The sequence below is a fragment of the Tachyglossus aculeatus genome, chromosome 4 (assembly GCF_015852505.1).
Source record: "Tachyglossus aculeatus isolate mTacAcu1 chromosome 4, mTacAcu1.pri, whole genome shotgun sequence".
NCBI lineage: Eukaryota > Metazoa > Chordata > Mammalia > Monotremata > Tachyglossidae > Tachyglossus > Tachyglossus aculeatus.
Window position 1 is genome coordinate 126219998 of NC_052069.1, and position 27737 is coordinate 126247734.

Genomic DNA, 27737 nt, shown 5'->3' on the forward strand with positions numbered 1-27737 from the left:
GTCTAAGCTAAAAATAAATAATTGATGTTCTGTAAATGCAGCCCAATAATCTGATGACTTGAATGGTACAGATGTTGCTGAGGTACGCGAAGGTTTATTCCGGAATACAGCTCCTCAAAGCCTTTGTCCTTGAAGTGGGTCTTTGCCCTCCTTTCCTGGAGGACCCCGTTTTTCCGAACTAGTGCCTGAGCCTTGGTAAATCCCTAGGGATTCCTTTGTTTATAATATTTGTCAAGTATCATACAAGATATTTGGCTTACTGTATGCCAGGCACTGTTCTAAGCACTGGGGCAGATACGAGATCATCAGGTTGGACACTATCCCTGTCCCACATAGGTCTCACAGTCTCAACCCCCATTTTCCAGATGAGGGAACTGAGGCCCAGAGAAGTGAAGTGACTTGCCCGAGGTCACACTGCAGACGAGTGGCAGAGCCGGGATTAGAACCCAGGTCCTTCCAACTCCCCGGCCACTAGGCCACAGCTGCTTCCTGACCTTGCTTTGGAAAAACCCTGCATGTGTACAAGAGTGGATAGTCTCCCGTGTGAGTTTGGGGTAGTTTCATTTGCCCCTTCCTCCCGTTCCATGATAACAGTGTCTAAGGTGACCCGGGATCCGCCCATGGCTCACCCATTTCTCGGCCTTTGTAGTCACGGGTTGGTTTCTGGTTCAAGTGAGTTTTTCACCTGAACTTGTGATTTTAAAACTTTTATCGTTTTCCTTATTTAATCTGCTCTCTTTGCCAAGTGCTGGTGATCAGCATTTGTTAATAGAATCCAAAATAGTCTAGTATGATGAGCAATGGATTTGGCAAATCACTTAACCTCTGTCTTTCAATATTACCTGCCTCAGAGCGATGTTGTGGCAGTAAACAAAGTAAGAGGAGAAGTGTCCGAGCTCCCCTGAAGAAAGGTCTCATGGCAATTCAAGGTATTCCTGTTCCCTATTATTAACAACATTATACAAAAACGAGCAAGGCAGGTTTATATGGCAGTCCAGCATTAAGTGGCAAGTTGAAGGTGAAGAAGGGAGTGTTACCTCACGGGTTCTCATTTGTAAAACAAAGTGGAAAGGAAAAAGATAGTGATACCAAATTTATATAGTGAGATAGGGGGTTGGAATAGTGAGTGTTGGAAAAGTGAGTGAAGCAATTTTGGGAGTCAACTATCCTGAAATCCTGAGCCAGTTATAGAGGGAATAAAAAAGTTGAAATAACACAGTCTGAGATTTACTGCTGGTCAAGGACAATATTTCCTAACTACAAAACCCCAGTCATTCCTCAGGAACTCATCTCTCCTCCATTGCTACCTCATATATCGAAGGCATTACAGACATACGATAGAACTTTTTGTTCTGTTTGGGAAATCAGCGTGACCCAGTGGAAACAACACAGGCCTGGGAAGCCAAGAGACCTGGATTCTGATCTTGGCTCTGCCATTTGCCTGTTGAGTTGCCTCAGTTTCCTTATCTTAAAAAGTGGGGATAAGATGTCTGTTCTCCCTCCTCCTTAGGCCGTCAGCCACATGTGGGAAAGATTGTCCAATCTATTTACGCTGTGTCTACTCCAGTACTTGGTAGAGTGCTTAGCATATGCTAAGCTTATTGTTGTTATTATCCTCCCATGATTGGGGCCCTCAACCCTCTGTGTACCAGCAGGGTTAGTATTCAGAGTGAGCCGCATGGAAGTTCATTCACAAAAGCACATGTGTGTATTGCTGTGTAGGACCCTTCCTCCAAAGGTGCAGCTGAGCGTTTGCGGAGGGGGAGGTGGCTGTACTTTGTTTAAAGTTGTCACATCTGAGTGTGAGACCCTAATTATGCACGCGAAGTAGCTGCAAAGACATCTGGGAGTTGTAGGGGCTAGTAGCTAAAATGTTTGCCCCACAACACATTTGCCACTTGCACCTGGTGGCTATTTTCAGATGTACTTCTTGGAAGTCCAGTCTTTCCAACAACACATTTGGGAGTTCACACATCAATCAGCCAGTGGTATTTATTGAGCACTTACTGTGTGCAGAGCACTGTACTAAGCGCTTGGGAGAGGTACAGTATAAAAATAATTATGGTATTTGTTAAGCATTTACTATATGCCAGGCACTGTACTCAACGCTAGGCTGGATGCAAGCAAATCAGGTTGGACACGGTCCCTGTTCCACATGAGGCTCACAGTTTCAGTGGAGGAAACTGAGGCCCAGAGACATGCCCAAAGTCACACAGCAGACAAATGGCGGCGCTGGGATTAGAACCCATGACCTTCTGACTCCCAGGCTCAAGCTTTATTCACTATGCCATGCTGCTTCTCTATAACCAACTTCATATTCATGTATCTTGCCCACAATGATCTTACAGTCTAGAGGGGGAGACAGACATTAATAGAAATAAATAAAATTACAGATATGGTCTTAAGTGCTATGGTGATGAGAGAGGGGTGAATTAAGGATACAGGTGCAAGGGTGGAGCAGAAGGGATAGGGAGAAGAGGAAAATGAAGGCATAGTTGAGGAAGGCCTCTTGGAGGAGATGTGCTTTTAATAAGGCTACAGGTTTATTGTACATGTTTATATGCTTGCAGTTTATTGCTAACAGGCCACTGCTGTGCCACATCATTTGTCATCATTTTTCATTCTTTCGTGAAAAGGTTTGCTCTGCCCTCCCTGCTCGTGCATGCCATGTCTTCACCAAGCCATAGCAGTTTTGGGGATCTTGCTGCCTGCCGTCTCTTCTCTTAACCTACCCTGCCCAACGAAGCTACGGGGGCGTGAGCACATTGCTCGGCGCTGAGGAGCTGGCTGCTCCAGCATCTCATTTTTGGTGGTCCCATTTTGCCCCCTGTGATATTATGTGTAGTCCTTGGGAGCAGCGGTGAAAGGGTTCGGAGCCCAATACACTTTCTGTACGAGACCCAGGGCTCTTAGCCGTAGGGTAGTCACCGTCACGGCTTTATCAGCCTTCATTGTAGTGTGAAGGGTTGGCACCAGATTCCATTCATCGTGGGCTCCTGTACTCCCTTGGTGACAACGTTAAAAATTAGAAGATTGATTTTTTTTAAAGTGGTATTTAAGTACTAACTATTTGACAGGCATTGTACAAAGCGCTGGGTTGAACACAGACTGTGTCCCCTATGGGGCTTCACAATCTTAATCCCCTTTTTAACAGATTAGGTAACTGAGGCACAGAGAAGTTAACTGACTTGCCAAAGGTCACATGGCAGATGTGGCGCAGCCCATCTGACTCCCAGGCTTTTGCCCTTTCCAGTAAGCTACGCTGCTTCTCAATTTATGATGAATGATGACCACAATTTATACATGTACACATTATACATACAGTAACGTATATATTTATAAAGCTTCAGTCCCAGTTCTCCAGAAAGGGTGGTTTAAGAATGTCTTTTGCCACATTAAGTCAAGTCCATTCCTCCTGGCACGCAAAGCTATTGTGATTTTCCTATGATAGGTATACCCTTTTCTGTAGATATTTCATGTTAGTTTTGGGAGAGGAAGAAAAAAATTTCTTCCAGAGCCCATCAAAATACCAAGCCTGCCCAAGTGAAAGCAGCTAACACTCCTCCCTTGGAGTCTGGTAATGTCTGGATCAGGGAGGGTATGTTTTCAATCCAGAGAGACTCTGAGGGGGGTTTGCTGTACGGGACTTTTTTATGGTATTTGTTAAGTGCTTACTATGTGCCAGGCGCTGTATGGAGCGCCGCAGTAGATCCAGGCTAATCAGGTTGGACATAGTCCCTGTCCCACATAGGGCTCACATTCGTAATCCCCATTTTACAGATGAGGTAACTGAGGCACAGAGAAGTTAACTGACTTACCCAAGGTCACACAGCAGGCATGTGGCAGAGTGGGATTAGAACCCAGGTCCTCCTGACTCCCGAGCCCATGCTCTATCCACTAGGCCCTGCTGCTTCTCATTTCCTTCTCATTGATGCGCAGGCCAGAATTGTCCTCTCAAGCTTAGGCAGGACCTAGGATGTGTTTAAGGAGTGAGAGGGCAAGTCGGAGTTCTCCGATATTACTCGCCCAGGTGTGTTCATTTCTCTCAGGGATTACTGTCTCATTCATTAGTATTTTTGGTGGAAGCCGTATGTAGTGTCCGTTTGCTTCCCACCAACAGATGCTGACTACTTTGTTGTCACGTCGAATAGTGAAAATTGAGTGTACTGTATTTTGGGGGCTAACTTGGGCAGTCGTCACTAGCTTCTGGTTTTAGGCAGTAGCCATTTAGTGATCCAAGGCAGTTGATATGCCAGCCTCTTCGACTGCCGGTGGCGTCTTGGCGGGAAGGGGAGCCTCCTGTTAGGTTTTGAGCAAATACCGGGTTTCCCAAAGGCTGCTGGGTGCAATCCACTTGGCCCCCCTCAAAAGTGCTTAAAGCCTGAGGGGAAGAAGAAACCTGAAACCGGCTTTCCCCGTCTCCCAGTTGTTATTTTCAATAACTTGGGCAGCTCTTTATTCGTAGAGAATGAGGGAAAAAGTGAAGAACCAGAATGTTGAATTACTCTGAATAAAGAGGAGAGTGATCTCTCGTGGCTCCATTGGGCAGATTTGCTGTTATTTGGGTTTACCCTTAAACCCGTTTGAAAAGCAGACCCTGTCAGGCATTTTTTGTAGATGATTCCTTCTGAAATGGTCCTGAACCCCAACCCAAAAGTCAAACTAACCAAATGAAGTTGGGTGTCACCAGGCATACCATTGTAAGGCCGTGTGTAGTCAAGCGAAGTTCTGATTTTGTGACCTTTTAATGCAGCTGTAGTAACAGTACTTATGAAATGCTTACTGGGTGCAGAGCACTGTACTGAGCCAGGAGAGCATACACAAGGTCAGGGGCTTACGATCTGAGAAGCTATGTCCAGCAAGTCAAGTGAAAACCACCCAGATTGAAATCGTGCGGGCTGAAGTTTAGATCAAGGTAAACTAATGTTAAAATAATGGTTTATTCTCTTCCTTTTGTAGGTGCATTCTATCTGGTGTTTGAATATATGGACCATGACCTGATGGGATTGCTAGAATCGGGCTTGGTTCACTTTAATGAAAACCATATAAAGTCATTCATGAGACAGCTGATGGAGGGCTTGGATTACTGCCACAAGAAGAACTTTTTGCATAGAGATATTAAGTGTTCAAATATCCTACTAAACAACAGGTACGAACATTAACTTGATGTTTAAGTTTAGTGTGACGAAACTTTAAAATTGGTCAGATTCTCACTACCTCCCCCCGCCGACCTTTGGATTGTACTGCTGAATTACCACGAACTCTCGGACTCTTTCTAGTCAACATTGGAGGTAAAGTCTCTGCAACTGAAGATAGTACACATGCAAATAAGTTGTCTAGGTTGCTTTCTGAAGATATATGAAAGGAGTCGCAGGGGAGAGAGGTGCTCCCGGGTTGTGTGAATTCATTTCTCTCTCCAAAGAACAAAGATATGCTGGACAAGAGCATCCAAGTCCTGGGGCAGCTGCGCACAGGTGCCCTGTGGGTATCCAGACTGCCTCTGGACCCCTTCTCTAGTTTGTGGGGAGCCTTTCTGGGGTGTCAGCCCCCTCAGACACTCCCCTGAACGGTCTGCCTGGGGCAGATACCTTTAGAGTTACCCACTCCTCAGGGCCGATAAGGCTCGTTGGGTGCCGTTTTTAGTAACGGAGCTCAGAAGTGCCCTGGAAATGACGCGTGCATTCTCAGCCTAGCTGCTCTGCCCTGACATTAGTGTCAATCAGCCGTATTTATTCATCAGTAATATTGCATCATCAGCCCCGTAATGTACCTAAGAAGGGCACTCACTCATCCTTCCTCTCCTTTGTCACAGCGCCCCAGAGCGCAATCTGTTGCGGGGTGGTGGGAGGTGGGGAGGACCTGCTCTTAAACCTCCCCCCCCCCCCCCCCCCCAGTTGAGAGAAGAGCATTCAGGGAATAATTTATCTTGGAAATGCGAGCCCTTCCTCTTGGGACTCTTACTGAATAGATTTTACATTTTTTTCTGAAGGCAAGCATCAGAATCAGAGGAGCCATCTTATCATCTTAAGCACAGGAGGGAAAAGGAGGCAGAGATTTAACATGGGAAGAGGAGATACTGAAGGAGATGGAGTTCCCAGAGCTTGTATGTCAGGAAGCCACCATCTTGCATCTCTTCAGGCCTCAAGGGAAATTCTCAGGTCTTGGCAGAGATGAGGGCTAAACGAGCTTGCCAGTCCAGCTTAGAAAGCTGGTGAGATGGTCCCAGGGGAACGAACACCGGGATCAGAATAAGGTTCTGCAGCGATACCATTTTAAGACCATAAACTCGGCAGAGATTTTTGAAAACTGTAATGATTCAGGGAAATGAGAGGTCTCCAGAATTTATTTGCCAAATATTTGCGTAGTACTGATGGTGTAAAAGCCGTGAATTGAGAAGGTATGTGTAGTGGACACATAGATAAGTGAGGACAGTAAGTGAACGGTCTCTTAAAAATGGAGACAGTGAAAGAACTGTAATCTAGCAGAGCCATTTCTCAGGTGTTTCAAGTGGGTGCCTGGAATACAGTTCTCCCGTCTTCAAAAGGAACACATTGGCAGCTAACTTGGCACGGTTAAGGTAGCTTGCTGAAGGGATTGGGCGCAGTCCGGTTGCGATCCAACTTGCAGCATATTTAGAAGAGGGTCCCTAGAAGTCTTCAGCGAGACTCGGGTGGTCTCTGAAAAATGTGTGTTGGCGTCACTTTGGTAAAGATGTCGGTAGATAGATGGACACTTCCTGATTCCCGTCCTATCAAGCTGAGCAAGTCTGTGTATTGCTTGCCATGATGGAATAGCCAGAACTGGAAAGCTCTTCTCAAATGCTGAGACCATTCCTATTAGATTTCCAGCTGATAAATTCTTTGTATCTTATTTAGGTAGCTGAAAACCAGGTAAACCTATCAGATGTCTCAAATGGATTCCAGGCAGGTTAACTTTGGAGATGCCCAGTGGATTTGCAGATGCATGGCGACTCCATGGGCTAGCGAAAGTAGGGCTGTGATGTTTTCATTGGAGGTCTGGGGGGTGAGGGAAGAGGAGGAGAGGGAGAGTAAGGGAAGAGGGTGCCTACCTCTGCTGCCCCACCCTCTCTGCCATCTCTGCCACAATAATAATGATGGCATTTGTTAAGCGCTTACTATGTGCAAAGCACTGTTGTAAGCGCTAGGGGGGATACAAGGTGATCAGGTTGTCCCACGTGGGGCTCACAGTCTTAATCTCCATTTTACAGATGAGGTAACTGAGGCTCAGAGAAGTTAAGTGGCTTGCCCAAGGTCACACAGCAGACGTGGCAGAGCCGCAATTCGAACCCATGACCTCTGACTCCAAAGCCCATGCTCTTTCCACTGAGCCAAGCTGCTTCTCTGCCACCACCACAACTGCCACCACCAGCCAAGCTAGTCTGGAGCCGGCCTAGGATGGGCCAACTGAGCCGGGATCAGTCAGTCAGTCAGTCATATTTATTGAGCACTTATTATGTGCAGAGCACTGTTCTAAGCGCTCGGGAGAGTACAGTATAACATTCCCTGCCCACTGTGAGCTTACTGCTGGTCAAATAGCTACTGTGGCAGAGGGGATGCTTCTGAGCCCAGAAGCGACACAACCCAGAAGCGCTTAGTACAGTGCTCTGCACACAGTAAGCGCTCAATAAATACGATTGATGATGAACCCGGAAGAAGCTTGCAGTCTAGAGGGGAGCTTATAGTCTGTAGCCAAGCCACGCTTACTCTAGCAGAAGTTTTCCTTGATTGCAGGGCTCAAGAATGCAATTGCTTTGAGAAAGAGTAAAACACCTTCTTTATACATTTTGATCATCATGTGCATGATTAGATTCATTCATTCATTCATTGTCGTATTGAGCACTTACTGTGTGCAGAGCAGTGGACTAAGCACTTGGAAAGTACAAGTCGGTAACAGGTAGAGACGGTCCCTACCCAACAACGGGCTCATAGTCTAGAGGGGAGACAGACAATAAAACAAAACATGTAGATAGGTGTCAAAATCGTCAGAACAAACAGAATTATAGTTATATGCACATCATTAACAAAATAAATAAAATAGTAAATATGTATAAGTAAAATAAATAGAGTAATCTGTACAAATATATACAAGTGCTGTGTGGAGGGGAAGGAGGTAGGGCAGGGGGGATGGGGAGTAGGAGAGGAAATGGGGGCTCAGTCTGGGAAGGCTTCCTGGAGGAGGTGAGCTCTCAGTAGGGCTTTGAAGGGAGGAAGAGAGCTAGCTTGGCGGATGGGCAGAGGGAGGGCATTCCAGGCCAGGGGAAGGATGTGGGCCGGGGGTCGACGGCGGGACAGGAGAGAACGAGGTACAGTGAGGAGGTTAGCGGCAGAGGAGTGGAGGGTGCGGGCTGGGCTGGAGAAGGAGAGAAGGGAGGTGAGATACAAGGGGGCGAGGTGATGGAGAGAGCCTTGAAGCCGAGAGTGAGGAGTTTTTGCTTGATTCGTAGGTTGACAGGTAACCACTGGAGATTTTTGAGGGGGGGAGTGACATGCCCAGAGCGGTTCTGTACAGAGATAATCCGGGCAGCAGAGTAAAGTATAGACTGAAGAGGGGAGAGACAAGGGGATGGGAAATCAGAGAGGAGGCTGATGCAGTAATCCAGTCGGGATAGGATGAGAGATTGAACCAGCAAGGTTGCAGTTTGGATGAAGGAAAGGGCGGATCTTGGCGATGTTGTGGAGGTGAGACCAGCAGGTTTTCCTCCCATCTGTCCTCTTCCCTCCCATGTTTAAAAAAAATATCCGTAGGTCACTAGTCATTGCAAGTTAAGGAGATAAAAACCTGGGGTGTAACTTTGCAGCCGGACCCTTTGTTTTCTTGGAAGAAAGTCATCGGACCATACAGGATTGGCAAGCTCAACAAAGAGACAGCACAACAAAGGCCACTCATTGTGTGTGCACAGTGCAGTTGGATGCACACGTCACATGCATCTTCTGGGAGCTGAAAGGACAACCCAAAATTGTCCTCAAACGGAGTTTGTAGAAATTCTTAGCTAGATGAACAGAGTTGTCTACAGGGTTACCAAGCTATGGATAGATGACTTTGATTGCTATCAGCTTTTGAAGCCTGTAGGATCATTATCGGTGTCGGCTAACATTTATTACTATCCATTCTGTAATGGACGTTTTTTATGTGCCTTGAAGGAGTTTGTGGGTTCACAGACTCAAAGAATTTCTTAATGATATCTGGTTCCTTTTGTATTTAGTAGAAGAGGAGAAATAATTGGTAGTTGATGATTAGTTCAGTTAACCTTTCAGGGGATTGACTTTTAAAGTGGTTTGTGCATCACTTGTAGTCACAAGAAAAAGTTTGTTGGTTTTTTACACTGAGTGCCTTCTGCGTTGTCTAGTTCTTAAAACACTTTTACCAAGGTTTGCTTATTCCTTTGTTATTCTTTCCACTAGAGGGCAGATAAAGCTTGCAGATTTTGGACTTGCTCGCCTATATAGCTCCGAGGAAAGGTAAGACTCTTTTGAAGAAACGTTGATTACAAAATTTGGCTTCTAATGTGGGGAGCAGTTACGGGAAAACATTTGAAGTTGCAGTAAGTTCAGCATATTGATGATTTCCTTGAAGTAATAAAGATAGTTGTGCACTGTTGAAACACCTATTTAGCACGCCTGGGTTTCTTGAACACTACAAACATCAAAATTGAAAAGCTTTATTAGCGCATCTCACGTATCAGCTTTCAAAAGTTGCAGAAGCACAAAATGAGGTCCGTCAACTTGTAAGCACGCCTTCGAGGAGATATTTAAAACACATAAATGTGAGTATTTAAGAATCTGGGAAACATCGATGCTGCTATTAGTAATAGCTTCTGCAATGCATGTGTTCAGTCCAGAATTTTAATACGAATTTTGGTCTTTTTCAAATTGAATGTTTAGATTCGTAAGCTTAAAATTTCATTAAGATAGCTTAATGTTTAGTTCTTGGTTGTTGGTGCATAAAATGAGGACTCTGCACACTCGCCCAACCAGGTATTTACAAAACTCCATAATAAAGTAATAAGAATGAAGTCAGGTCGGACACAGTCCCTGTCCCCCACGAGGCTCACAGTCTAGAGGGGAAGGAGAAGAATTACACAATCCCCATTTTACAGATGAGGGAACTGAGGCACAGAGAAGTAAAGCGATTTACCCCCTGCTTCTTCTTATTGTGCCTGGCACGTAGTAAGTGCTTAATAAATATACTGTGTGCGTCCTGTATGCAGGGCACTGTACTAAGCACTTGGGAGGGTACAGTAGAGCTGTTAGACAAGATGGGTGCCCTCAGGGAATTTACCATCTAGTGGAGGAAACCCAAAAACAATTTACAGGTTGCTAGGAGTAAAGTACCTATGTAGGTAAGTGATTCCTTAAGAGCAAAATTGGTAAGGAAGAACTGCATGGTTGTTTGGGAAATGGTTTGTGTTTTCAGATTCTCTCTGAGTTTTTCCTAACCAAGGTCTGCATCATACTTTGTAGTTCCGTTTTCTTGATTCTGTAACTTTGGGATGTTTTGAGTGGGTTTTTGTTATAGTGTCTGTTAAGCACTTTGTGTCAAGCACTGTTCTAAGCACTGGGGTAGATGCAAGGTAATCAGGTCAGACACAGTCCTTGACTCATAAGGGACTCGCAGTCTAAGTATTGAATCCTCAATTTATAGTGGAGGAAGTTGAATGATTTGCTCAAGGTCACCCAGCAAGCAGGTGGCAGAACTGGAATTAGAACCCAGGTCCTCTGATTCCTAGGCCTGTGCTTTATCCACTAGGCCAGGCTGCCTTTTTTTTGTTTGTTTTGTTTTACTTCTCTCCCTGCATAGTAATGCCCCACCTCCTTCCCCAGCAAGAATGTTAAATTTAAGTACGTTGCAAGGGGTGTGTAGACCTGGAGTGTTGAGGGGAAAGAGAGTTGAGGTTGGGGTGTTCGGGGGGAAGGGATGGGGAGTGGTGGGTCCATCCACCCTGGATTAATTCATCCAAGAAACCCAAACTCTCATCTGGGAGTTCTGGGATTTCCTGTAGCCACCTCACCTATCCACCCCTCCTCTTCCTTCGTACATCAATCAATCAATCAATCGTGTGTATTGAGTGCTCACTACGTGCAGAGCAGAGCACTGTATCAAGCGCTGAGGAGAGTGCAGTGCAACAGAATTAGCAGACGGGTACCCTGCCCGTAACGAGGGTGTGGGGTGTTCCCAGAACAGGAGGGAGTGGTCTTGTTTCCTCGCTTCCCCCCCGTCATTCCCCACCCCAAGCACCCTGGAATGCAGGGATTCAGGTTGGTGCCACCCAGTGAGTTTGCTTTCATTTAGGGTGTTCATTGAGCACATTCTGTGTGTAAAGCAGCATATGAGTCACCCTGGAACGTAGACATGGAAAGTCAGGGGCTTCTGGCAAACCAAGCTGGTCCCAACTCCAAGTAGCAGTAGGAGATGTGGGGGATAGGGGGATGTGGGTGGGAATCCCTCTCTTCGGTTGGGGCAGGATGGAAAAGGATGGAAGGATGGATCTGGGGGAAGCTTTTGCATACCCATTCTTTCATTTTCTCCTGGTGAAAGCCATGAGCTGACTTGATTCTTTTTTGATATGACAGGCAGCCTGGCCTAGTGGATAAAGCACAGGCCTAGGTATCAGAGGACATGCACAGTATGCGCGGGAATCAGTATGACAGGCACACTCTGGGAGGTGGCTTTTCTGCATCTGAAAATAAAGTGGAAAGAGTACAGTCGAAATCTAGCTGACTGCAGGAATTATGTTCCTGAAAACTGCTGTAGCCGGCCAAAATTGATTAGGTAAAAACGGCGGTAGCAGAGAAGCAGCGTGGCCTAGTGGATAGAGCACGGGCCTGGGAATCAGAGGACCCGAGTTCTAATCTCAATTCTGCCACTGGTCGGCTGTGTGACCTTTGGCAAGTCATTTCTCTGCCTCATGAATCTCACAGAGAAGAGCTTGGCTCTTGGAAAGAGCACAGGCTTGGGAGTCAGAAGACGTGGGTTCCAATCCTGACTCTGCCACTTGTGTGCTGTATGACCTTGGGCAAGCCAATTAACTTCTCTGGGCCTCAGTTACCTCATCTGTAAAATAGGAAATAAGACTGTGAGCCCCGCGTGGGACAATCTCATTACCTTGTGTCTACCCCAGCGCTTAGAGTACTGCTTGGTACATAGTAAGTGCTTAACAAATACTGTAATCATTATTATTATTGTTATCTGAAAAATGGAGATTAAGACTGTGAGCCCCATGGGGGACATGCGCTGTGTCCAACCTGATTTACCTCAGCGTATAGTACATTGCCTGATGCATAGTAAGCGCTTAACCAATTCCAAAAAACAAACCAAAAGGAGGAGGGGTTTAGTCCTTCCCCAGTTAGTCATGTTCCGTATTGTGGGGGAACTAGTTTTTGCCAAACTAATGTGAAAGGAAAATGACCTTGAACAGAATTTGATGATGATGAGATCTAATGGGTAGTGGAGCTAGTTTCGCATTGGGGCCATTCTGTGGAAAAATAGTGTTTGGCCCTTTCAAACCACAAGAAAGAAAAACCATGGTGTTGCAAACCGCAAAAAGATGCAAGCCTATCTCCTGATAGAGCGAAGTTATGTTCATAGCAGTGCAGTTGCATCGTGAATCCATTGTATTTGTTGAGCTCTTACCGTGTGCCGAGCACTGAACTCATCGCTTGGGAGAGTACAGTATAACAGACGGTAAACGTGTTACTCTTTCCAGAGAACTTACAAGTCATAAGCAGAGATCTGTTTCTGAACACCTAGAAAAATATGAAATTATCTTTACAGGCCCTAGCCTATAACGCTAAACAAAAAGCTATTGTTTCCGCTCTGTTAGTCATGAAAACTTTAAACTGCTTCAACATTAAATGAGGAGAGGTGATATGATCAAGTACAGAATTTGTCCAATTTGTCAGTCTTCTTCATAAAATACCTTTTCACTGGTGAACCCTTTCCGAACACACTACCCTGCTCGTTCAATCTCTCATGCTATCCTGACTGGATTACTGCATCAGCCTCCTCTCCGATCTCCCATCCTCCTGCCTCTCCCCACTTCAATCCATACTTCACGCTGCTGCCCGGATCGTCTTTGTGCAGAAACGCTCTGGGCATGTTACTCCCCGCCTCAAAAATCTCCAGTGGCTACCAGTCAACCTACGCATCAGGCAAAAACTCCTCACGCTCGGCTTCAAGGCTGTCCATCACCTCGCCCCCTCCTACCTCACCTCCCTTCTCTCCTTCTGCAGCCCAGCCCGCACCCTCCGCTCCTCTGCCGCTAATCTCCTCACGGTGCCTCGTTCTCGCCCATCCCGCCGTCGACCCCCAGCCCACGTCATCCCCCTGGCCTGGGATGCCCTCCCTCCACAAATCCGCCAAGCTAGCTCTCTACCTCCCTTCAAAGCCCTACTGAGAGCTCACTTCCTCCAGGAGGCCTTCCCAGACTGAGCCTCCTCCTTCCCCTCCCCCTCCTCTCTCTCCCCATCCCCCCGCCTTACCTCCTTCCCCTCCCCACAGCACCTGTATATATGTTTGTATGTATTTATTACTCTATTTATTTGACTTGTACATATTTACTCTATTTATTTTATTTTGTTAATATGTTTTGTTTTGTTGTCTGTCTCCCCCTTCTAGACTGTGAGCCCACTGTTGGGTAGGGACCGTCTCTATATGTTGCCTGCTTGTACTTCCCAAGCGCTTAGTACAGTGCTCTGCACACAGTAAGCGCGCAATAAATACGATCGAATGAATGAATGAATCTGCTGCCTTGAAAATATATGCATGACTCCTTAGATCCTTAAATCTTAGCTGGTAGTGAAGGGAACTCAACCACTACTTCATCTGTTCTGACATCTTTCAATGGGGCGACAGGTAGTCAAAGCTGAGCAAGGATCTCTTTGGAGCATGATTGTTCTGAATGAGATGAAATCAATTCACCAACACCCTCATCATTCATTCCTTCAGTAAAATTGCCTCCCCAAATCAACAATTTGTCTGATTGCCTGTCCACGAGTCAACCGTCTCTTCCTCCCTTGAAATCAGACACAAGTTGCCTGCTGAGGTTTCTCTGACCGGGCGGAGGGATTTCTTTACTTCTCATCAGAGGGATTGGGCTTTTCCCTGGGGTCCGACATTAGATTATATAGGTTGTGTCCGTAGAGTGATTAGAGCCCGGGGTTGCATAGATTTGGGTGGGTGTAACCCGGATTATGGCATCGTTAATACGACTACTAATAATGGCGATAATCACGGTATTTGATAAACATTTACTGTGTGCCAAGCACTGTACTAAGTGATGGGGTAGATACAAGATCGTCAGGTCGAACACAATCTCTGTCCCCCAAGAGGCTTACGGTCAAAGTGGGAGGGAGGAAGCGTATTGAGTCCCCATTTTACAGATGAGTTAAGTGAGGCCCGGAGAAGTGAAGCGACTTGTCCAAAGTCACGCACAAAAGGTAGGTGGTGGGGTCAGGATTGGAACCCAGGGCCTCTGACTCCCAGACCTGTGCTTTTTCCACTAAGCCACGCTACTTCTCGGAGAGAGTCTATCCCTATCCCCAAGGGAAGGGTGGAGCCTGGGGCGTGCCAGTGTTCTGTAAAGTGAGCCAAGACGAAGCAAACCAGACAAGAATCCCATATTTGGTTAGGTTTTACTGTATTCTGTCCAGGTAGAAGGCTGCTTGTGTTCTATATTTAGGAATAATAAGAAGTGTGGTGTTTAAGTGCTTACCATGTGCCAGGCACTGTACTAAATGCTACGGTAAATTCAAGATAATCAGATTCGACACAGTCCCTGCCCCACATAAGGCTCACAGCTTTAATCCCCGTTTTACAGATGTGGTAACCGAGGCCCGGAGAAGTGAAGTAATAATGATAATAATGTTGGTGTTTAAGTGTTTTTATGTGCCAAGCACTGTTCTAAGCACTGGGGTAGATACAAGGTAATCAGGTTGTCCCACGTGGGAGTCTAAAAAACTGTGAGCCCACTGTTGGATAGGGACTGTCTCTATATGTTGCCAACTTGTACTTCCCAAGAGCTTAGTACAATGCTCTGCACACAGTAAGCGCTCAATAAATACGATTGATTAATCCCCATTTTACAGAAGTGGTAACTGAGGCACAGAGAAGTTGTGACTTGCCCAAGGTCACACAGCTGACAAGCAGTGGAGCCGGGATTAGAACCCATGACCTCTGAATCCCAAGCCTGTGCTCTTTCCACTAAGCCACGCTGCATCTATAGTGCAGTGCCTTGCCCAAGATCGCATAGCGGACAAGTGGCAGAGCCGGGATTAGAACCCAGGGCCTTCTGACTCCCAAGGCCGGCACTGTATGCACTAAGCCACGCTGGGCCTCCCTGCCCCACACTAGAGGTCTACACCACTGCCCCACGTATGGCCCATGGGCATCCACAGCAAAGTGACGTGATGGGCCAGAGCTGCCTTACTGTGAGAACCCAGCCGATTCCTCAAAGTAGTTCTTCCTGCAACTGCTCCAACCTGTCCCTGTCGGCATTGAAACACCTTGACCCTGGAATCTCAAGATTCCCCTCTCTCCAGTCCACTTCACAGTCTGCCTGTCTCCTCCTGTAGACTGTAAGCTCTCTGTGGGCTGGCACTGCGCCTGCCAACTCTGTTGTACGGTACTATGCCAAGCTCTAAGTAAAGCGCCCTGCACACAATAAGCGCTCGATAAATAATACATTAATTTCAGGGACACGGCATGCAAGGGACACCCGCTCCTTCCGTCTTTTATATATCCCAGGACTTCACTGGGCCAGTCAGCCCTTGGGGAGTTTCTAAGAAACAGTAAAATGCAGAGTAAGTATATACTGTAGGCCCTGGAAACCTGGTGTGAGGACTTTTCATGGTGTTACTAATCTGTTGGAAGAGTTTCTTCAAGGAGTGACAGTACATCAAAAAGGGTTGAACAAGGATGGAAGGACAAGTGTGAACAAGAATGTCTGCTCCCAAGCCCTCCTCCCCACCCTTTCCCCCCCAAAAAAAATTCCAAAGAACAGTGAGCTAGGCTCAATAGAGTTTCATTCAGCCTGAGAAAATATGGCCACAGAAGCCCCACACCTCAGGAACCCCAAAACAGGCCATCACTCATGAGAAGCTCAGCGGACTATATATCCATTTTCTGATTTATTCCCTGCCCTCATTTGAGTAATTATGACTTTGATGTTTCAAACCCTTTAAATTAACAGGATGCAGCGAATTTCAGGCTTATATCATTCCTCTCAAATCTAGTCGCCGTCCTGAAATGCAGTCCAGGTAGTTATGTGCTTCTGCAACTCTGGGAGTCATTTTCAGAAAATCACCCCTCATGATTTCACTTGTCCCTTCTCTCCATTCTGGCAAGTGTCATGCACTACATTCAGCCCCACCTAAGCAATACACTCTGAGAAGAAGCAAGAGAATACATCAGTCTTTTCCTATAAAACACCATTAAACTCATTGCAGAACCACCCCTCCACCCCCCCAAAAAAAAAAACACTGCATCCCTGATTCTTGCCTGTGGAACGGATGCCTGTTCTTCATGATCCCTGGGTGGACCTGAGCCCTGAGTGAGGAAAGGGGATGTAGGCTTCAGTGGGTTCTTATTCTAATGGGAAAGCACATTTTTCATAATAATAATGGTATCTATTAAGTGCTTACTATATAGCAAGCACTGTACTAAGTGTTGGGGTAGGTTCAAGTACTCCCCTGTCCCACGTGGGTCTCACAGCCTAAGTACTGGCATCCTGGGGCAATCCTGAGAAGCAACTGTCACTTTATAAAAGTAACTTAAGAAAACCCCCCTCCTCAAGCCACAGCCCATGGGTGACGGAATATGTAACCAGCATGGCTGATAAAAAGTGGCAGCCATAGTTGGTGGCCCTACCCCACCCTATCTCACTGATTTCCTTTTATCAGGCAGTGTAACCCTGCAGGGGCCCCACAACTGAATCAGGTCCACTGGGCCTCATTCAGCCCTCCTCCCCCCACCCCCACCCCGGGGGAAGCTCAGGGTTCCCCAAGAAGTTGTGGTCCAAGGTGGCGAAAAGCCTCAGTTTTGTTAACTAGGACGTTTTAAGGTTCTACCTTTGACTTCCTGGAAGCTTGTAACGGGCAGGGAACATGTCTGCTAATTCTATTGTATTGTACTCTCCCTAATGCTTAGTACAGTGCTCTGCATGCGGTAAGTACTCAAATACTACTGATCGATTTGAAGTGGCACTTTGATGCCTTCTCATTTGCAGCCCTGCCAAACTGTCCAACCCAAACTTATGTATATAAATGTATCTATCATCTTCTGTGGTCTCCTTCCATCTTACACCTCCACTTGGCCTCCATCTCCTCTTCTCGTCATCAATCAGTCAGTCGTATTTTTGAGCACTTCCTGTGTGCAGAGCACTGTGCTAAGCACTTGGGAGAGAAGCAGCTTGGCCTAATGGATAGAGCATGGGCTTGAGTCAGAAGGACCTGGCTTCTAATCCCGACACCCTCACTTGTTTGTTTTGTGACCATGGGCAAGTTGCTTCACTTTTCTGTGCCTCAGTTACCTTGTCTGTAAAATGGGGATTAAGACTGTGAGCCCCATGCAAGGCAGGGGCTTTGTGCAACCTGATTAGCTTGTATCTATCCCAGCGCTTAGTACAGTGCCTAAAACATAGTAAGTGCTTAACAAATACCATATTTTTTTTTAAAGGAGTTGGTAAATATATTCTCAGCCTCAGCCACTGATTATTGATATTTCCTTTGTTCTGGAGGGTCCCCATATCCCTTGCAGCAGGGCTCCGGCAACTGAACACTAGCGGAGAGAGCCTAGCCGTGTTGGCTTTCAGGTCCTCCCCCAGTCTCAGTTAGCTCCCTGTGGAGCCCATCTCTATCTCTAGCTGGCCTTAATTTCCCAAGATGATGCCCCTGGGAGTGAGAGCCTGTCCAGACACACACATACCCACGTACACAGTCCCTTGCAGCACTTAAGGTTTTTTCCCATCCAGCTCCTGTCTCTATTCAATGCTGCCTCACCCGATCTGACCCTGTCTCAGAGCCCATGCTCAAGAAGGATGGCCCTTCTTCTGGTCTGGCCTCTTGCAAGATCTCCCAGACAGTCCACCATTTGGTTTGTGACCCTTCTCACGGTGCTCGAGTTAGCAATGAAAACCTACACCAGCCAGCAAGGACATCAAGTACATAAAATAGAAATGCCCATTTTCAAAAACGATGCTCCTAAAAAGACCAGGAAGTGGCCCGTTTTTTCCCCCCTTCCATAACATCTGGCCATTAAGCTTGTTGTGGGCTGGGAACCTGTCCGTTATACTATTGTGCTGTACTCTCCCAAACTCTTAATACAGTGCTCTGCCCACCATAAGAGCTCAATAAATACGATTGATTGAAGACTACAGCCTTCCTGAGCGTGAAGGAATTGTCCCATTTCTTCTGCTCTACCAGTTTGCTTATGGCCCATTCTGGCTCTCTGGCCCCTGGGAGCCAAGTGGATCTGCGCCCCAAGACGTTAGCCACAATGCATGCAATCTGATCAGCGATTGTCCGCCAAGGTGTTCCTTTTTTTCTTGTTCATGTGTATTTTCTTCCTGGAAAGATGCTGAATGTCCTCTTATTACTGTTGCCCATATTTGTTAAATAAATATCGTAATGGGAAAGCTAGTAACTTAATTTGAGGTCTGTGGGGCGGGTCTGAAAAGGATGGTCTCCTAACTGCAGGATATCAAAATCAGCAAGACTGGATTTCTACGGATAAGAGTTACAGGGCATTTTTGATGTTTTTCAGTCGCCCCTACACTAACAAAGTGATCACGTTATGGTACCGGCCTCCAGAATTGCTGCTGGGTGAGGAGCGATATACGCCAGCTATTGACGTCTGGAGCTGTGGGTAAGAAGCGTCACGGAGCGGGCTGTGCGATTTGAAAGGGCGGGTCCGAGCTTAGCCGTCAGCGGGGCAGATTTGCGGGAAGCCGCAGGAGGGAATTGCCACAGCATCTGCTGGGCTTTCAGGAGAGAGGGTGGAGTAGGGCTGCAGTCGGCACTGTGGGGAAATTACCAGAATAAAAAACAGAGTCTCCACCTTTACACGGGGTGTCAACTGCGCAACAGGAAAGATGAACATAAATTTATAGGTGTCTACTTGCTGCAGTACCAGGGCAGCAAGGAGTGTGATTTGATAAAGCAGAGAAGGGAAGGGGGCACCTCTTGCTAGAAAAATATGACCAGAGACTTGAAGGTGAGAAAATGGGCCAGTTAGGCTGGGAAGAGTGAAGGGATATAATGGAAGGGCATGAGCTCTCTGTAGAAGGCGAGAGACCAGAACCCGTTGGTCAAGAATTTATATGGGATGAGCCTGAAAGATGGGCATCCCTGGAGGCATTTGAAAAAGAGGTGGGTATGATCTAGTTAGCATTGAGAAAGATGGTCCCTGCTGCCGTGTTTAGGGTAGATTAGGGAAGAGTGAGACTTAAGGCCGACAATATTTGTGTTGCAACAAGGGGTGCTGAGACTATTAAGGCAGAATCTGGGAGAGTGGAGAAAAAATGAGAGACTCTAGAATATTAGGTTGTGTTTGCACTAGGATCTGTGATCTTTGAACGTTTGATATTTGCCACACCCCCAAACCCACAGCATTTGTGTATGCATCATTAAATTATATATTATAGATGACTTAATTATTCGTGTCTGTCTCCATAATGGAAACTCAGTGTGGGTAGGGATTATGTCTGTTAATTCTGTTGTATTGGACTCTCCCAAGCGCTTAGTACAGTGCTCTGCACATAGTAAGCGCTCAGTAATCCCTTTGATATTACGGAGATCAAATCCAACTGGACTCGGACGCAGTTGAAGGTAGGAGGCGTCAAAGATGGCTCCACGGTAGAAGGCATTCAGGGCAAGGAGGACAGTGGTGGCTGTCGGAGCTAGGAAAATGAAGAAGTGGGGCGGGATTTGGAAGGAAGACAGAGAATTTGGTTTTGGATGTTTTCAATTTGAGGTTGGTCCTGGAACATCCAAGTGGAGTAGTCCAGGAGACAGGTAGAATGTGAGACTTAGAGTCTGTGAGGGATCTGGGGAGGGAAGTGGCTGGGGTGTGTGTGTATGTGTAGATTTTGGGTGTCACTAGTACAGAGGGGGTAGTTAGAGTTAAAGTGGAACTGTTCACCTCTGTCACTTCTGGGTCTGCCACATGTGCCTCCAAACAAGCCCCTTTGGTAGGTGGTGTGGCTCTCCAAAACGGCGCACTTCAAATGGAAAATGGTGCCAGAGGCTCCGAAGCTGCTCTGCCTGCCCAAAGAGGCCATCAGTGCCCCAGCAGGGCCAAAGGCTGGCAGGGGGTATTTGCTGGTTTCTGCCAGCCCCGCCCCCCGCAAGATGATTTTGGAAGTAAAATAGAATTCATTGTATTGATGGGAATTTATTTTGCAGGTGTATTCTTGGCGAACTCTTCACTAAAAAACCCATTTTCCAAGCAAATCAGGAACTGGCTCAGCTTGAACTAATAAGGTAACATTTTAAATGAAATGTAATTTGGGGGAATTCCCTTTCCACATCGATTGTTTAAAAAGATCAATCATATTTATTGAGCATGTACTACTGCGTGCAGAGCACTATTAAGTGCTTGAGAGTACAATATAACAGAATTGATTCTTACCAACTCTTTTGTATTGTACTCTCTCAAGTGCTTAACAACAGTGCTCTGCCCATGGTAAATCAATTGTATTTACTCAGTCAGTTGTAATTATTGAGCACTTACTGTGTGCAGAGCACTGTGCTAAGTGCTTAGGAGAGTACAATACATTAAACAGACACATTCTCTGCCCACAACGAGCTTACAGACTGGAGGACGTCTTGGGGTCAACCCCCTTTTCTCCTTGTCCTGAAGAAATGTGCTCACAACTGCCCCAGAGCCCAGTTCGCGGGTTCCCTGAAGACACCCAACTAGTAGGATGAATGCAAAGGGCAGCCCCGTTCGCTTATCCCTGTCTGGCTTGCCGCCTTCCCCGCCACCTCCACGCTGTTTGGCCCCGGGGGACCCAAAGTGCCCCATAAATACCACTGATTTGTTTGAACTATTGATCTGACATCTATAATTTATCCCCTACATCCCTAAATGGGAACCAGCCCCTCCAGATCTGTTGGCTTCATCTCCCTGTTGCCCCAGATTCAGGGCCGGACAGACAGGAGTCCCTCTGGAGTACAGGTCTCCCAGCCATTCACCACTAGTAGTTATCTGTGAACCAATCAGGACTCTCTGCGGTGGTGGTACACTTAGTTTCCTTATGTTAGGCACTTGCTATGTATCTGGCACAGTTCCAAGTGCTGAAGTAATTCAGGTTCGTCAGGCTGGCCCACTTTCCCCACGTGGGGCTCACAGTCTAAGCAGGAGGGAGAAGAGGTATTGAATCCCCATTTTACAGTTGAGGGGAACTGAAGCACAGAGAAGTTAAGTGATTTGCCCAAGGTCACACAGGCAACTGGCAGAGCTGGGATTAGGACTCAGGTCTTCTCCCAGGCCCATGCTCTCCCTTCTAGGGCGCACTGCCTCTCAATGAAGGACAGCCCACCCTCAATTTCTCTGAATGGGTTGAGAAGGCTGTGGAAAGTATATCTCGCCTACTGTGAGCCTCCTGTGGGACAGCGACTGTGTTTGACCTGATTAACTTGCCCAGCATTTAAAAAGGTGCTTGACACATAGTAAGTGCTTAACAAATGTTATAGTAAAAAGAAAATTAATAGTCCTTGCGAGAAGAAACCAAGTCTGGATGTGGGTTCTGCCTCCTAGATGTGCTTGAGGAAATACTCTCCCCCCCGATCCCGCCGAAAAAAACAAGTCTTGTTCAATACTTTTTATACTTGTTTTGTACAAGTATAAAAAACTTTATATATAAAGTTTATATATATAAACTTTATATATATATATATACTTATATAAAAGTATAAAAAACTTTATACAAGTTTTATACCTGTTAAAAAAAAAGTTGACTTTTTTTGAAAGTTTAAAATATTTTGGTATTGTTATTCTTTAGTTGTCTCATTCCCTAATACTATAAAACTCATCCCAAGCAAGGGAGAGATTTGGCAGCCACTGGATGGCACTAGATTGGCATTCAGTCTTGTCAGGGCCTAGTTTTTAGTTCCTGTTGAAGAATCTGTATTGCTTTGAAAAGAGACAACCCTGGATGGTACTCGTTAAGCACTTACTGTATGCTAAACACTGTTCTAAACTCTGGGGTAGATCCCAGGTAATCAGGTTGGACACAGTCCCTGTCTCACACAGGGCTTTCACTCTTAATCCCTATTTCACAGATGAGGGAACTGAGAAACAGAGAAATGAAGCGACTTGCCCAAGGTCACACAGCAGACATGTGGCAGAGCTGGGATTAGAACCCAGGTCTCCTTCTGACTCGCAAGCCCATGCTGTATCCATTAGGCCATACTGCTTCTCTGGAAGTAGGAGGAGGCCCATAAAATCTGCTTCAGAATAGAAAATTCACCCTTACACTCCTCTTTTCCCACCCCTCCGGGTCAGGCGTTTATCTCCTGCTTCTCTAGGTCACCCCCATGGGGGTTGGACAGAAACGGAGAGAGCAGAACTGCCCCTTCACCACCAAAGCCAGTTGGTATCCCAGGGCTGCCATCACTTGCCCCACCATGTTCCCACCTCACAGTGACGGATTGAGTGACCGATCCTGCCGTTGCTTTATTCTCGACTCATCTCCCTTATTCAGCCCAGATATTCAGTCTTTCACCAGATCCTGTCAGTTCTGCCTTCACATCATCACTAAAATCTGCCTGTTCCTCTCTATCCAAACTGCTACAACGCCTTGACTATTGCATCAGCCGCCTCGCTGATCTCCCTGCACATCCTGTCTCTCCCCACTCCAGACCGTTCGTCACAGTGTTGCCCGGATCATTTTTCCGGGCAAAGTGATCGGTCCATGTTTTCCCCACTCCTCAAGAACCTCCAGTGGTTGCCTATCCACCTCCGCTTCAAACAGACGCTCTTTACAGTAGGCTTTAAAGCTCAGTCACCTTTCCCCCTCCTATCTCTTACCTCACTGCTTTCCTGCTACAGCACAGCCTTCACATATCACTCCTAACACAAACCAGTTCACCGAACCTCAATCTCATCCTGCTGCCAACCCCTTGCCCACATCCTTCCTCTGTCCTGGTACTCCTTTCCCCTTCATATATGACAGACCACCAGTCTACACCCCCTCAAAACCTTATTAAAGTCAAGTTTCCTCCAGAATGCCTTCCCCAACTAAGGCCTCATTTCCTCTACTCCCTCTCTCTTCTGTGCCATTCTTGCATTTGAATCTATATCCTTAAAACATACGATATTCATCCCACGGCACTGATATACATACACTTAATTGATTTTAGTGTCCATCTGTGCTCTCCTGTAGGCAGGGATTGTGTCCGCCAGCTTTGTTGTATTGTACTCTCCCAAGCACTTAGGACAGTGCTCTGCACACAGTAAGTGCTCAATAAATTCCATTGATTGCATTGTGGAACTCAGGACTGTGTCCTTTAATCTGTGGTCACTCAGTAAATGCCGATTTATAATGCTCTTTACAGCTCTCATATTTGATAATGGTCTCAACAATTTAAATTGGAGGAAAATGAAGCAATTTCACCAGTTTACTGCCTAAAATTTCCCGGCTGAATTTTTTAGACCCTGGGGACTGCAGTAACCCATGTGGTTTTTTTGTGCTGTTGCCAATGAAAACTACAGTGGCCTGAAAGCTTTGAAACCTTAAACCAGTAATGTTTTGGGGTACTACAAACTTTGAAAATAAAAAAGAGGCCCCATAAAATCAATTTTAAGAACTCTTTAAATCCTAGCCACTGAAAATCCATGGGGATGGCAATATGGTCTTTATTTTTTAGAGTTTTGTGCATACAGTTTCCCGCAAAGCCACAAAAACATCTTTGCATTACATTCATTCAGTCTAGGGTATTGATTGAGTGCTTATTCTGGGCAGAACACAAGGAGAGGCACTTGAGCATGAGAAGTCAAAAACATGTTCTCACCTGTTGAGGTGATACAGTCTAATGAGGGAGCTGGGCAGATATAGTAAATATATGGTGGGAACGGGAAGAAAAATATCAATATGATCAGTCATAGCAAGAGTTCCCAAAAATGAGTAAACATGTTACTGAAATGGAGGTTGTTAATCAGTGTATGCATAAAGTGCTTACAGGTGGCTATTAAGATGATATGACCCTGAGGGTGAGGGTTTGGTGTGGCCAGCGAGGTACGGGGGTAGCTTCCAGGGGACCTCAGTGTCAGGGAGGGCGGTGGTCTGCCAGATTTGAAGGGGAGGGAGTTCCAAGCCAAGAGAAAGGCCTGGGCAATGGGTCAGCAGCTGGAGAGTCAAGAGAGAGGACCAGGAATGAATTTCGGGTGGGAGGAGCAAAGAGTGTGAACTGGGGCGGGCGGCAACTGAAGAGAGCAGATACGTGTAAGGACAAGAGAGCTGGTTAAGAGCCTGGAAGCCAAGAAGCAGTGTGGCCTAATGGATAAAAGCGCGGGCCCGGGAGTTGGAAGAACCCGAGTTCTAATCCAGCTCCTCTGTTTGTCTGCTGTGTGACCCTGGCCAGATCACTTAACTTTCTGGGCCCCAGTTCCCTCATCTGTAAAATGGGGAGGTTATATCTACCCCAGCGCTTCGTACAGTGCCTGTCACACAGTAAGAGCAATAACGTACCATAAGGAAAAAAAAAACCTGGTGTCTTCACCCCATGCTCTTCCCGCCACACTGCATTGTCTCCTCCACAAAAGGTTTAAGTAACTGAAGTGTTGCCAGAGATATGCTAGTAACCCAGGAAAGGCCGGGGCCACGTATTGTAATGTTCCTGCTAGTCCGAAGCTTCCCGAGGATTCAAGTGGTCTGCAATTCTGGGGCCTGAGGCCTGCCTTCTAATTAATGGAGGGTCTATGGTTACAGTCCAGTGGCCACTTAGAGTGCATCTCCTGCCCAAAGGAAGTGCAGCCCTCCCCGGTTTCAGGGAGTATTTATTAATAATAATAGTAATTGTATTTAAGTGCTTACTGTTTGCCAAGCACTGTTCTAAGCTCTGGGGCAGATACAAGGTAATCAGGTTGGACACGGTCCTTGTCCCAAATGGGGGTCCTTGTCCCAGGTGGGGCTCACAGTCTTAATCCCCATTTTGCAGATGAAGTAACGGAGGCAGAGAAGTGAAGTGACTTGTCCAGGATCGTACAACAGATAAGTGACGGAGTCAGGATTAGAACCCAGGTCCTTCTGACCCCCAGGCCCATGCTCTGTGCATTTGAGCCACATTTAAGGGAGCTGCCTGTCTCACTTGTGTTTGATTTGTGCATGTGGTGCACTTATATTTTGCTTCAGTATGACTTTATAATGACTCGAATTTTCTGTGCCATTCAGCCGTATATGTGGAAGCCCATGTCCTGCAGTGTGGCCTGATGTCATAAAACTTCCCTATTTCAACACTATGAAGCCAAAGAAGCAATATCGACGCAAGCTGAGAGAAGAATTTGTTTTGTAAGGGAAGGGAACTCTTTACTGTTGTGTTTTTAAATATTTTACCTACATGAATTTGAAATTTTCAGTTGTGATTTTGAGCTGTAGGGAGGCCTTTTTTATGTGAGCGGGACTTTTTTTCAGTTGTGCATTATAAATAATTGTCCAAGTGCTTTAATGAGGTTATTTTCGAAATGGCAGCAATAAGACCAATTCAGCTCAGTGCTTTTAAAAAAAAAAAAAAAAAAGTACAGGCACGTCAAGTGCATTCCTGTGGTTAGGCCATTTAGCTTGTCATACATTTATGTGGAAGCTATGCTTTTAAAACCCTTTATATCAGTAATAATGTCTTTGTAAAATTATTCACCACTCAATATGTTATTTTCAATTAGAGCAAAAGGAAATGAAGGTGGTGAAATAGTCTCTTTTGGAGTCCTATAGATATACAGTGATCCAAGATTAGTTGGGAGGAAAAAGCAGGAAAGAGAAAGACCAGTCTCTCTCTCCTCCCTTCATGTTCTCTCTTGCCCAAACAGTTGCGTGCTCTGTTGTACAGTTATTATGTGCACTTCCAGAGAATGTAACATAGACACCCTCTCATGCACAAACTTACCAACATGCTCCTCCCTTCCAATATGGAGCTGCAGCAGGAGACTCGGGGGACGGACACACGTGCAGCAAAGACCACCCCATTCCTGCTGGCAGCCTACGTCCTTAGTCTGTACCAGAGGGACGGTACTGCTGTGGATGGCGGAGAATTGCTTGCGGAGTGAAGCGGTAGCAACCGCACTTCCAATCCAGAGCAGGAGCTGGGCTGCTCGCAGAGGTTGAGGAGTCAGGGGCAGACAAGACTGTGGAACTCCCCCTTTTCCTCTTACCTTTGACCTGTTTTTGACATGTCTGTGTTAGTGCAAGCTGCCTGTAATGCTCGAAAGCACCAGGATTAGTTCTCCAGACCAGTCTGAAGAATCCCGAGTGCCAAATTCCCAAATTTATCAGATTCAATGCGTCTAAGCCGTCAAAGTGCACTGGCTATCAAAAGAACCATTTATCGGGATAAAGTGTTGTGGATTCATTAGGAGCAATGAAATGGGTTTAAGTGAGTTATAAAAGAATCTCAGTTGCTCAGATTGGAAATGCCATTGAGAATGTCCTTGTGACTTTGTGGTCATTTTCTCTTTTTGCCAGTATTCCTCCTGCTGCACTAGATTTGTTTGACTACATGCTGGCCTTGGATCCTAGCAAGCGCTGCACAGCCGAACAGGCTCTTCAGTGTGAGTTCCTGCGGGACGTCGAACCCTCGAAAATGCCCCCACCAGAGTAAGTGATTTGAGCCACTGGGATCACCCCAAAATGGGGGTAGTCACTCGGCCCTTTGAAGCAGGAGCGATTGTCCAAGGTGTTGTGAGTAACTGATGTATAAGAGGATTTCCAGTGCAATGAGATTTTATGGCCCTGGGACCTCTTTGAATTGGACCGGCTGTAAAAATACTCCCATCTTGGTGGATTTTCAAGTCCACAGAAACGGCTGAGTGCCTCAAGTAACAACAGAAAGGCCTTTCGGTAGCTGTTGGTGTGAGGTGCTATCTCTTTGAGAATCTACCCTATGCTGAAAGCATACAGTCAGTCAATATCAGTGGTATTTATCGAGTACTTACTTGCGGAGCACTGGACTAAGCGCTTGGGCGATGGCAATATCAGACACGTTCCCTCCCCACAACGATAATATTTAGAATTGACTTGGTAGTTATTGGATGCTTTTCAAAATCCTCTGAGAGATTATTGTTATCATCATTACTGTTATTATTACCACGTTATATAAGTGCTTACTATATGTCAAGCATGGTGCTAATCGCTGCGGTAGATACAAGATGATCAGTTTGGTCATGTCCCTTCCCCACATGGGGCTCCCAGGAGGGAGTAGGATTCGTTCCCCACTTTACAAATTACAAATTTAGAAACTGAGGTGCAGAGAAGTTCAGTGACCTGCTCAAAGTCACCCGGCAGACAACTGGCAGAGCTAGGTGTGAAACCCAGGTCCTTTGACCTCCCAGGCCATGCTTTTTCCAGTAAGCCACACAGCTTCTCTCTACCTCTGTATCCTTTTGTTACCTGACTACCCCCCTCCCCTCCACCTCCAATGTAGGGGATGTAAAACCTCACTGGATTGTGAGGATATCTGTCTCTGATGTTTGGAAGATTTAAAACTGGGCTGTAAAAGCAGCCTGACAGA

General features: G+C 46.2%; 1 protein-coding gene across 1 annotated transcript in view; it reads left to right on the forward strand.

The window, feature by feature from the left end:
* CDK13 (cyclin dependent kinase 13) overlaps positions 1–27737 on the forward strand; it is a 92671-nt gene that overhangs the window by 57753 nt on the left and 7181 nt on the right. Inside the window, exons 8-13 of the mRNA XM_038745694.1 lie at positions 4960–5149; positions 9423–9479; positions 18778–18879; positions 20418–20495; positions 25409–25525; positions 26693–26824. Coding sequence (XP_038601622.1) covers positions 4960–5149; positions 9423–9479; positions 18778–18879; positions 20418–20495; positions 25409–25525; positions 26693–26824 — 676 coding nt within the window. The remainder of the gene's footprint in view (positions 1–4959; positions 5150–9422; positions 9480–18777; positions 18880–20417; positions 20496–25408; positions 25526–26692; positions 26825–27737) is intronic.